Here is an 11,767-nt window from a genome sequence, read left to right as displayed (position 1 = left end):
TTTTATTCATTTATAGATAATTAATCAATCTAATATATATATATTTTGGTCACAATCTAATATATTAATATTTTATTTTATACTCCTACTATGCCATTAAGCCATATCTTGATAAATTAAGTATCCGCGCGCATTATACTGCTTAATCTTTATTTTTTTGTGGATTAAGAAAGAAAAAAAAAAGGATTAAGCAGTATAATCCTTTAAAGTAACTATGGAAAAATTAGTTGCTGAAATAAATAGGAAATGATATAAACCCATAGACTCCTCCTCCAAAAATTGTTCAAAAACTCAAGAGATTAAACACTAATTAAACAAATTTGAATTGAGTATGGACTAATACTGGGTGCATAATTTTTTTTAAAGACTAAAAGATGTTGCGGGGCATTTTCATCAATTCAGATTTTTAAGCGGTGGTCCTAAGTCGAGGCAATCTATTCTTCAGGTGATTTAGTGTGCGACTATGTGGGAAATATGGAAGGAAAGGAACAACATAATTTTTAATGCTAAGAATAGTTCCATTATGCAGGTGGTGGATCGGATTAAGTTACTAACATTCAAGTGGTTGAAGGTTAACTATGCTTATCTTCCCTTTAACTATCATGGTTGGTGGCTTAGTCCGTTCCCTTTATTAGACATAGGCTAAAAATTGTGTTGTTTCAGGTTGTTTTATGGTGATGGCTTTTGCCTTGTTGTAATCTTTTTTGTTTGACTTTGAGGTTTTTATTCTTTGACACACCTTGTGCTAGGAAGACCTTCGTTGTGGTAATATAATTCATTTTAGTCTCTTCAAAAAAAAAAAAATAAGGACTAAACTTAAAAAGTCTCAATTTTATAGAGACAAAAAAACATATTTAATCCATAAATTTATTTTTTTTAACCATTTGTTACGAGTTTAATTTTAAAGTGACCAAAAATAATACTAAATAAAGTGAGTCATTGAAGTGTCTTTTAATTGTAACCAAAAGAAGTGTCTTTCAACTCTGATTCTCATCTCAACTATATATAAAAGGCAGGCCAGTGTTACAAACTCTCTCTCTCTCTCTACACAAAAATTAAGAGAAAACAACAACCATAGTTAAATCCAAATCAATACACACACACACAGCCTCAAATTAGCAATATAGTTGTTGTCATTGTTAGAGCACAAACCATGGGATTTCCAGTAGGTTACACAGAACTTCTCTTCCCAAAATTAGTTCTTCACCTTTTATCCATCTTCACTTTCATACGAAAACTCATCAACACCATTTTCCGCTACATGGGTCTCCCCGATTTCATCGAACCCGACATTATATGGCCCGAAAATTCAACTCGAATACCCGAATTCGAATCCGTTTCAGCTCTTCTTATCCGTGAAATCCTTCCAGTTGTAAAATTCATGGAGCTGGTGGACCCACCCGAAAGCTGCGCTGTATGTCTTACTGAGTTCGAGGAAAACGATGAGATCAGACGGTTAGCGAATTGTAGACACATTTTCCATCGAGGTTGTTTGGACCGTTGGATGGGATATGATCAAAGAACGTGTCCTTTGTGTAGAACACCATTCATACCTGATGAGTTGCAAAGTGCTTTCAATGAGAGATTATGGGCTGCTTCTGGGATCCCTGAATTTCATTCTGCTGAGGATGTTCTTTCTTTGTAGCTCTAGCCTCTAAGGACATGTTTGGTTGGATTTTCTTCTTTTTATGTTTTTCTTTCTTTTTTGTGTGTATTTGTTGTACATAGAAAAATCAGATTTTAGATGTATATTGATTTTATTTTTTATATAGATAGATGAGTTCTGTTCAGTAGAATAGATTCTGGATCTGGGTCTTCTTTTTTAGAGTTTGAATTATTTTTCTCTTTCATAAATGAAAAATTTGGATTACCTCATACAAGGTCATTCACAATTACTTACCACTTTTAGGATTTACAATTGTGTCAACCGCGATTGGTTTTTAGAATTTTAATTTAACTTTGCTACCTTGGACTATGTTTCATTTTTACCTATATACTAGGATATTTTTTTTGTCTTCCTAGTGACTGTTGTAAGAGTACACACAAGTTAAAAAAGTAAAAATAAAATTTTTATCTTAGAATTTGTATTAAAAATGACTACTATTATTTAACTTTTAAAGAATAGCCATTACATAAAAAAAAATTCTAACACAAAATTTTTATTTTTGATTCTTTAAGGTATGCTCTGATGATATTTATTAGCATTTTATTTTATGATTTTTTTACAGACCATATGAATTCTATGAATAACGTAGTAATTTTTTACTAAATCAGTCAGTTGTGCAAGAAAGTTTGTGAAGGACGGACACATGGGGCTCGTTGTTTGATTTGAACAGATATGATGATGACTGAATATAGTACTCTTTTTCTCTCAAAATAATTGATATATTTGTAAAAATAATTTGTGCAAAAATGACTGACTTATTTTTATTTTTTTCAATTCCATCATCGATGAATAGTATCATTCACAAACATATGAATGCATCATGCACTTTAGTTAATTTTTTCTCTCTCCCTTCTACATGTGAAGTGTTCATCTAAGTTATTTAGAGACGGTTGGACCAAGACATTATTCTCGATCTGCAAGCAAGCAATCGTTTATTGCATGAGTGGTGTAGATTGAGAGAGTATTAATTAGGGCATTAGGCTACTTGTGTTTAGAGTAAAGGGATTGAGTGGCGCAGGGTAGGGTGGGGTGGAGGATATGACTCACCTCAGAGAAGAGATATATTGGACAAATTAAGAGTCATAAACTAAATAGACGGGTCAATGAAATGAGTACACATTGTTTGGTTTTCCCGTTAACGTTACCTTCCTTTCAACGTTTGTGCGCGGAGATAACATTAACATAGGAGCAAGGTTTTATAACTCAAGAGTTTATCTCAGTTCATTTTAGCTATGTAAACTCGAATCTTAAACTTGTACGAGTTTACCTAAAATTAAAAATAAAATTTATTATATATGCATATGTAAGCTAGTATTTAAACAAAACATAATCAATTAACCATATTTAAATAATAAACTCTAACAATAAAAAACAAAATTTATCAGTACATTTAAACTCTGTTTCATCTTCAGTTGTAACTTTAACTTCAATTGTTCCATTTTCTCGTTTAAATACTTGAGCAAGTAATATATTTGAATGATTTCAAATCAATCAATAATAACAAGCTTCTGAATGCATTCTCTAAAATTCAATGTATGTCATTGTCACGCATTGGCGTAGCTTATGTACATAACAAGCATGGAAAAAACGAGTCATGTTAACCTTAAAGGTCACATTTTAACACCTTGGGATTGAAAAAAGAATTGGATTTTGAAAGAAAATGAGACAAAAAAATAAATAAAAAAATTCAAAGGTAAACTCGGACGAATTTACTCCGACTTTATCAAGTTTAACACGTGTTGACTCGGTTAAACTCGTCAAACTTTCCGATTTCATCAAAAATCGAGTTTACTTCCGAGTTAACACGTTTTTGCCACCTAAAAAAGTAAACTCGAACGAATTTACAAGCTAACACTCGATTTGTGGAGCAGTGTTTAGGAGAATGGGTAAAGAAAATGGTAGGCTCCATTGATAAGGAATCGGATTCAGATCAAGAGTAACGTTGCTGTGCACACCAAAAAAAAAAAAAAAAAGAGTAACGTTGCTGCAATGCAATTTGCAACCACTTCATCCTTTACCAAATTTACCCTCATTGTGATTACAGTTATGACCCTTCCTCTTTCCTCAAATTTGATCGAAAATATTTGGAGAATATTTTTTTTTTGACAGACGGAATCATTCGTTTAAGGGAAAATTTCAGAGAGAATTTTTTTAGGCAAAAATGAAATTTATCTTAGAGAGATTAAAAACGAGAAAACATAACAAAATATATTATATATGTATATATATGCAAAAATATATTTAACCATTTTTTAATTAACAAATTAAGGAATGGTAATTATTATTATTAATTAAAATGACAAGATCAAACTCGCATACTTAATGTAACAAGACCGAGCTCTTACCGATAGAGTTATCACATTACGAAGTCTATTATTTAAAAGGTTTTATTTCACTTTTGATCTCATGTTTTTTCAAATTCGCAAAAGTAGTCACTGTATTTTAAAATCAAATATTTTGGTATCTCTATTTTTATATTTGTTTTAAGGGTTAAATATATCTTTCGTCCCTGCAAATATAAACCATTTGAATTTCCGTCCATGAAGTTACTAATCATTTCAATCTACCCCTGCAAATATTAATCATTTGACTTTTGGTCATAATTAGGTTTTTTTTCTTCCTAAGATGGTTGTCATTAGCGACGTGGTGCCCATATGGCAAGTGATGATTGAGCGAGGTGGTTTGCTTAAATAGGTCTTTCATCCCTGCAAATATAGGTCATTTGAATTTTCGTCCATGAAGTTACTAAACAGGTGTAATTATGACCAAAAGTCAAATGATTAATATTTGTAGGGACATATTGGAAGGATTAGTAACTTCAGAGACGAAAATTCAATTGACCTATATTTGCAGGGACGAAAGACCTATTTAAGCCTTATTTTAATTTTTATCTCATTTGTGCTTTTCGCCCAACATATGATAATTTATTGCACCAAAAAAGGTGATTCTCCAATGTTGGATTAAAAAATAGTACCACTTTTGAGACTAAAATTCACCTTTTTGTGTGAAAAGTGGTCATTTTATGATAAAAAAAAATACATTGGTTGAGGACTAAATGGAATCAATTTTGGAAATAGAGGATTAAAAAGGTCAATTTTAAAAAGGTGATCTCATAGATTGAGTATATATCCATCATCAAATCATTTAATGTCATGATATATTAATTTATTTTAAAATTAATTCAAATTATATACAAATTTTATCTATGGAATACTCATACTCAACCAAACTTTAAGGTACCTAAAGATTTATTTTTTTAAGAAGACTATATTCATGATTTTTTTTGGTACAATCTATATCTGTGACTTTAATAAAATTGGGAGATAAAAAATGCAATTAGACCTATTCAAATTAAGGGAATACCATTGAGTGTCCCTAATGTAGTCTTTAAGGACTTTCAATAGTCATAAATTTTTATAACAAATTATATTTCCAGTGCATGAGAATTGAAACATTTGATTTTTTTTAATGAATAATTTTTTAATTTGAAATTCATAATGAGTGTATGTAGTCCTACGGACACTCGTTAACAAGATCCTTAATATTTTTGTAAAAAAAAAAAAAACAAGATCCTTAATATTATTAAGATATTTATTTTGTTTCCTTAACTAGTGTTTCCAGGATACCAGTTGACATTTTTCTAAGATATTTGATCCATGTGAACATAATTAAGTTAATATGTATATCACGATATAGGGACATGAGTTGAAGCATCAAATTCTTCACATATTCACCTTAAGGGGCGAATATATAGACATAAAAATATTAATTAAGGCCTATAAACTGAGAGAATTGTTGTTCCCACATTGCATAAGGTTGTGGCACACGAGTAATTGACGTTTTTGCCCCTCGGTAGTTAACTGTCGAAGTTTTAGAAATCCGACTGCAGTTTACTGCCGAGGAAAACCTCGATGGTTAACTGCCGAGGAAATCTGGACTTAATCATTTGCAGAACCAGAACTTCCCATTTCCAAAACTTGTTCAAAATTCACAATTTCTCTCCAATCTTCACCAAATCCATTTTCACGAATTGCAAGCAAATCAAGTGCACATTATCACAAGTAAGTTGTGTCAATCATTTTAATGATAATGTTAATTTGTTTAGGTTGATTTTTTTTTAAAAATTAGAGTAGTTTGCATGTGGTTAGGGTAGATTTTAAAATTGACAATTTGATGATTGCATGTGTAGTTTAGGAATTGATAAATGAATGTAGTTGTTGCCTATGTTGTTTAAATCATAATGTGGCTTTGAATGGTGGCAAATGAACACAATTTGAATATGCTTTATACTTTGCACATTGCCGCAATGACAATTTTATTGATTATGTAGTTAGTTTAGGTTATGGAAATGATAGAAATGATGTTAATTATAGTTTGATTAAGTGTATATTGATTTTTTAGTTAGTGTAGGTTACGAGAATTATGATGGACACAAATGATTAAGTGTATGTTAATTAATGAGTGATGTTTAGGTTATTATGGAAATGATGGACATAAATTTTATTGTAATGATGATTATATTGAATGATTTTAGGTTATGGAAATGATGTTCATTGCTGTACTTTTAATGAGTTTGATTATGTTTATGTTTAGTTTAGGTTTAATGTGTTTAATTAGGTTATGGAAATGATGTTAATTTTATTATTTTTTGTGTAGATATGGCCGATCAGGACCCCATTGATCCATCTAAAATGATTGGTGGTAGGCGTGCGATGACCCAAAGCCACCGGAGGGAGAGGCAGAGCGGCCACATCCCAAAGAGAGGTAGAGGTCGGAGGGGAGATAGTTCAGGGAGTTCTCAGGCTACACAGCTTGAGGAGTCACAGGTTGTTGACCCGTCTGTGGTGGAGTACCTGAATTATCAGGATCAGGTACACCACGATATGACTGATGGTGGGTATGACCAGGATCATATACCACAGCAGCAACATGTAGGAGATGATAACGACATTGCAGCAGCTGCTGCCCCGGAGGTGTTACCTGTGGACCCTCCCTTTCCTGGCGGACCGGCAGACTTATCTTTGCTGCACTCTTATGCCAGTCATGTTGCATTGCCACTTTGGTATAATTCAGATAACGTAAGTGTAATTTTTTTAAATGCTTTTTCTGTAAGTTTAATTATTTTCTTTATATGTGTGTTTGTTTAATTATTATATCCACTTTTATATGTGCTCTTTTTAATTCTTTTTCTTTATGTTTAATTATTTTCTTTAAATGTGTGTTTGTTTAATTATTATATCCACTTTTATATGTGTTTTTTAATTCTTTTTCTTTATGTTTAATTATTTTCTTTAAATGTGTGTTTGTTTAATTATTATATCCACTTTTATATGTGTTTTTTTAATTCTTTTCTTTATGTTTAATTGTTTTCGTTATATGTGTGTTTGTTTACACTATGTTTATTTTTCTATTATTTCATGTTCGCAAGCTCCGTGTAGTAAAACCGATTAATCATGGGGCTAAAATCTTGAGTCTCGGACGCCCAAGCGGGAATTAAGATTGGTTTTGGGATCCGCTTAGGGAGAGCGGGTTACATGACTTGGTTTACCTGGGCTACGCCACTGTGCCTCATGCCCTGCTGATGATTCTATGCGAGAGGTGGCATCCCGAGACCAGCACCTTTCACATGCCCTTGGGGGAGATGACTGTGACATTGGATGATATCGCATGTATGATGCATCTTCCGATTGAGGGGCGGATGTTGAGCCATGGGAAGAAGATGCCGAAACATGAGGGAGCGGCACTACTTATGAGGCACTTGGGTGTGTCGCAACAGGAGGCAGAAAAAATTTGTGGGCAGGAGTACGGTGGGTACATTAGCTACCCGAGGCTGAGGGACTTATATACGAGGTACCTTGGTAGGGCCAACTTATTGGCTGATACGGAGGATCCAGAGGAGCTGGAGGAGCTGGTGAGGATTAGAACTTATTGCGTGCGGTGTTACCTTCTCTACTTGGTCGGATGCTTGTTGTTTGGCGATAGAAGCAACAAGCGCATCGAGTTGGTCTATCTGACGACCATGGAGGACGGCTACGCAGGGATGCGTAATTATTCCTGGGGATGGATGACACTCGCATACCTATACGGCGAGTTAGCTGAGGCGTGTAGGCCTGGAGACAGAGCTCTTGGGGGAGCGTGACACTGCTCACTATAAGAAAACTTATATATATATATATATATATATATATATATATATATATATATATATATATATATATATTTTTTAACTTTATTTTTTTGTTAACTTTTATTTTTTTGTTATATTTTTCGTGCGTAATAATTTATAAATGTGATTTGTTTGGTTTGTGCAGACAAGATTTTTGGCGCATTTTCCTGGCTTTTACAGTGTTGATCCCAACACTGACTACATGGAAAACTATCCGGTTGCAGCGAGGTGGAAGCTTCATAAGGGTCACGGGGAGTGTAACAGCCCGATTTTTAGCTAGATTTATTTTAATTACTTTTATTGTGTGTTTATATGTGATCATTGTTCATTGGGTGCATTTTCATGGGTTTCCGTGTTATAAGGGTATTTTAGTCATTTTGGACTTAGGGGTATTTTGATCACTTTGTGAGAACGGGTAAAATTATAAGTTTTGATGAGAGTTACTTTTAGTGGTTAGTGAGAATAGTTGTTTTACTAAGTTACTAGAGTAAAATTAAGATTTTACCGCTTAGAGACCGTTAGTGACATTTTACCGTTTTTTGACCGTTATTAGTGAATTACCGTTAGAGTGTAGAAACATTTTGAGATGTGAATAGAAATGGGTTAAGTCCATTGAGTGGAGGGTTAGGCCCATTGAGGAGACTTGACATAAAAACATACACTTATGAGAAATTTCCTCACACTTTCACTTCACAAGATATTTTGAGAGAATAGAGAGAGAAAGTGGGAGCAAGAGGAAAAAAGGGTTAGAGAGAAGAGGACTTGAAGAATAAGGGTTCGGAGAAGAGGTAGGAGCAAAATTGAAGCCTAAGCTAGAGAGATTGACCTACTAAGGTAAGGGGGTTAGAGTTCATCATAATCACTTATTGTAATTTTCAATTAGTTGTATGAAAAGTGCTTAATTGGATGAATTGATTAATTTTTCATAAATGATGAAATTCGTGCTCTAATTATGATGTCATGTTTAGATGTATGAAGTTATGAATAATTAAATTGTTGTTGGTTGAATTACATGTTAAAAGTAGGAAAAATGGGTATATGATGAAATATGCTTAATTGGTGAATTATGCATTGTTGTTGATGAATTGTGATAAGTTTCATGATCAATTGATGTTGTTGTTGTTAAGTCATGTTGTTGATGATAATTCATGGCTTGGGTTTGCATGATTCATGGTTTGTTGTTGAGAAATGAGATGTTGTTGGTGTTTTGGTGAAATTTGTGAATTGGTCCAATTGTCAAGTGTTTTCAAGTTTGATTGAGCCTTTATGAGTCTTTTAAGTCATATTGACCTTTAAACATGTTCTGGAAACACAATTGGGCAACGAGGGATCAAAATTGGGGATTTTGGATGAAAAGGGATCCAAACCCGTAACATTTTCTGCAAAACTGTGAACATTCGCTTAGAGGTCCGCTTAAGCGAACAGTCATATTGATTTTTCTGGGTAGGTCGCTTAAGCGACCAGTTAGCGTGCTGGTAAGCGAAGTTTTCTGGTTGCTACTGGAACTCGTTCGCTTAAGCAAACATGTGGTCGCTTAAGCGAACTGGTGAGCGACAAATCAGCGACCAGAAAGCGTGCAATGTGGTTTGCCAATGTAACTCGTTCGCTTAAGCGAACAGATCTAGTTTCAACCACATTAATCTTTTGTTCCGGGTCTTTGTGGGTCAATCCGAGCTTTGTAAAATGATTCTTTAAACATGTTTAACTACTGTTAATCCCCTAACACCCACTGGAACAATGATTAGCTTGCCTAAACTTGAAATTCTTCATTTGAGTCTTAACTTGGGAGTTTTTGGAAATTCCAAACTTTTGTCGAAAACAAACTTTTGTAAATTAATGAAGCATGCAAGTTGAACCTACAGCTCATATAGACTTAGGTAAAACTTGTAAGAGCAGTCAAACATCTTAATCATGTAGAAAGTGATATTTCGGGTGGGAATGTGAAAGGTTGTGAAATTGGGTTTTTCATACGAACTTAAGTTATTCTTGGATTAATGTTAATAGTCCGGAGACGACTCAAGTTCATGAATACATGATTGATTAAAGTGGTTTGAGAACTTTCAACTTGTCTATGACGTTTTGTCTTGGGATTGTCAAAGTTGGCCGTTTGCCACTGGACACGTTTTGGCTGGAAATGTTTCTTGAACCAATTGTCTTAAGAATTGTGGTGACCATTTTTATATAACTAAGTGAAGTTGTATGAATGAATGATTGTATTGGATATGATGTTTATCATGAGATGTGTATGCTATCTTACTTAGAATATAAAGAATGCTTGAATGGTAAAACTATATGTGATAGTTGATGTTGAATGGCATTGTTGATTATTGATAATCATGTTGATGTGTGATGAGGAATACTATGAATTGATTGTGTATGGACATGTTTTCTTGATAATGCAAATGTTGTGGAGATAATCAATATAATTGGGTGTTGTCCTATATATTGAGGTGAAAATTGTGGATTGTTGTCGCATTATCGAGTCCTTGTACATGTCCATGCATCATAGTCGTGTTGAAATTGTAGTTGTAAAATGGTTGAACTCTTTTACTTCGGAGATTATGTAAGACGGGTGTGAAATCTTACATACGATATTTTTGTTGCATCGAAGGTGACGACCTTGAGGTGATTTGGTACCACATGCATATATGTGTCGATAGGTGCATATCATGACATGAATCTTATTGATATATGTGATTGAGGATTGTGTATTGATATTTGTTCATGACACATGTGATTGGTGATTATTGATGTGAGATATTGGGGTTTGATGTAAGTATATGTATGAGAATATTATTATTGATCAAGTGCATGATGTTTAAATTGAAATATACATGTTAACTGTTATTTGGATTATGATGATGTAATACTTACCCCTAGTGGTTTTGACCGCCTACCTGTCTGTATGGATGGGTAGACGTTGTGCAGGGTTAGTTGCTCGGTGAGTTTTTGTGCTTGGTGGATATCATGAGCTTTCTCCGATATCGGTGTTTAATGTTTAGTCGGCTCTGATCTAGGCTTCGTTGTGTCGGTCTAGATTATCTTTTACTTTGGATTTTGTTATGATTGGAGACTTACCCGTATGTTGGAATTTTTGAGATTCATCTATGTTGATGTAATAATTGGTTCATGACATGTATATTTGAATTACTCTGGTTTATATTCCGCTGCGACTGTTGAAGTTTATATACATGTTTATTGGTTTTGAATTTTGTACGATGGCGTAGCCTCTATTTCTTGAATAAATGTATTATTCACATTTTTAATTGCTTTAATAGAAATAGGAGTGTTACAGGGAGGGGGTCACGTATCAGTCACTGCTTGATCGTATACAGTTTGATGACGTATGCTGGAGGCCGTACAAAGAGCACAGGGAGATCCATGACTTTGAGGAGATTTTATGGTATTCTGGCTGGATTATGTGCGCTGTTCGTAGGGTGTACCGTCACTTGCCAGAGAGTGTTTTGAGGCAGTACGGATACGTCCAGACCATCCCCAGACATCCGACAGATGTTGTAGACCTGCCACCGCCTTACATTGTGCAGGCGTTCGTCGACTTCCGCACTGACACGCTTAAGGCAGACGATTGGGGTGAGCAGGCATGGCAGATGGCTATGTGCTATGGTACACTAGGGTGTCTCACCCTCAGATTTTGTCACCTCTTCCAGGAGATCTTCCAAGGCCTGCAAATGAAGAGCAAATCACTGCAGAGCAGTGGGAGCGGTACGAGGCGAGAAGCTCGCCTGACACCTATGACATGGTTAGTGCCGCTGTTGCCTACCCTGATGCACAGATGGGCCAGGAGGAGGTCATAAGCCCTCAACAGTTGTAACACCCCGTTACCCAAAAGCAATTAAATAACATTTTTACATCAGAGTAATCCACAACGTGCATGCTACACTTCATTTCAAAATTTCTTAAATAGAAAATAAAAC

The 11,767-nt window shown here is 34.4% G+C and overlaps 1 protein-coding gene across 1 annotated transcript; it reads left to right on the top strand.

The window, feature by feature from the left end:
- Window positions 1–963: 963 nt before the first annotated feature.
- LOC25502085 (brassinosteroid-responsive RING protein 1) lies at window positions 964–1,965 on the top strand. Its single transcript, XM_039829697.1, has 2 exons — window positions 964–1,082; window positions 1,115–1,965. The coding sequence occupies exon 2, from the start codon at window positions 1,154–1,156 to the stop codon at window positions 1,643–1,645; it is 492 nt and encodes a 163-aa protein (XP_039685631.1). The 5' UTR covers window positions 964–1,082; window positions 1,115–1,153; the 3' UTR covers window positions 1,646–1,965.
- The last annotated feature ends 9,802 nt before the right edge of the window (window positions 1,966–11,767 follow it).

This window comes from Medicago truncatula, chromosome 8 (genome assembly GCF_003473485.1).
Source record: "Medicago truncatula cultivar Jemalong A17 chromosome 8, MtrunA17r5.0-ANR, whole genome shotgun sequence".
In the NCBI taxonomy this organism is placed as follows: Eukaryota; Viridiplantae; Streptophyta; class Magnoliopsida; order Fabales; family Fabaceae; genus Medicago; species Medicago truncatula.
The sequence above is the reverse complement of the archived record's forward strand: the minus strand, read 5'-3'. Positions and strand labels throughout refer to the sequence as shown.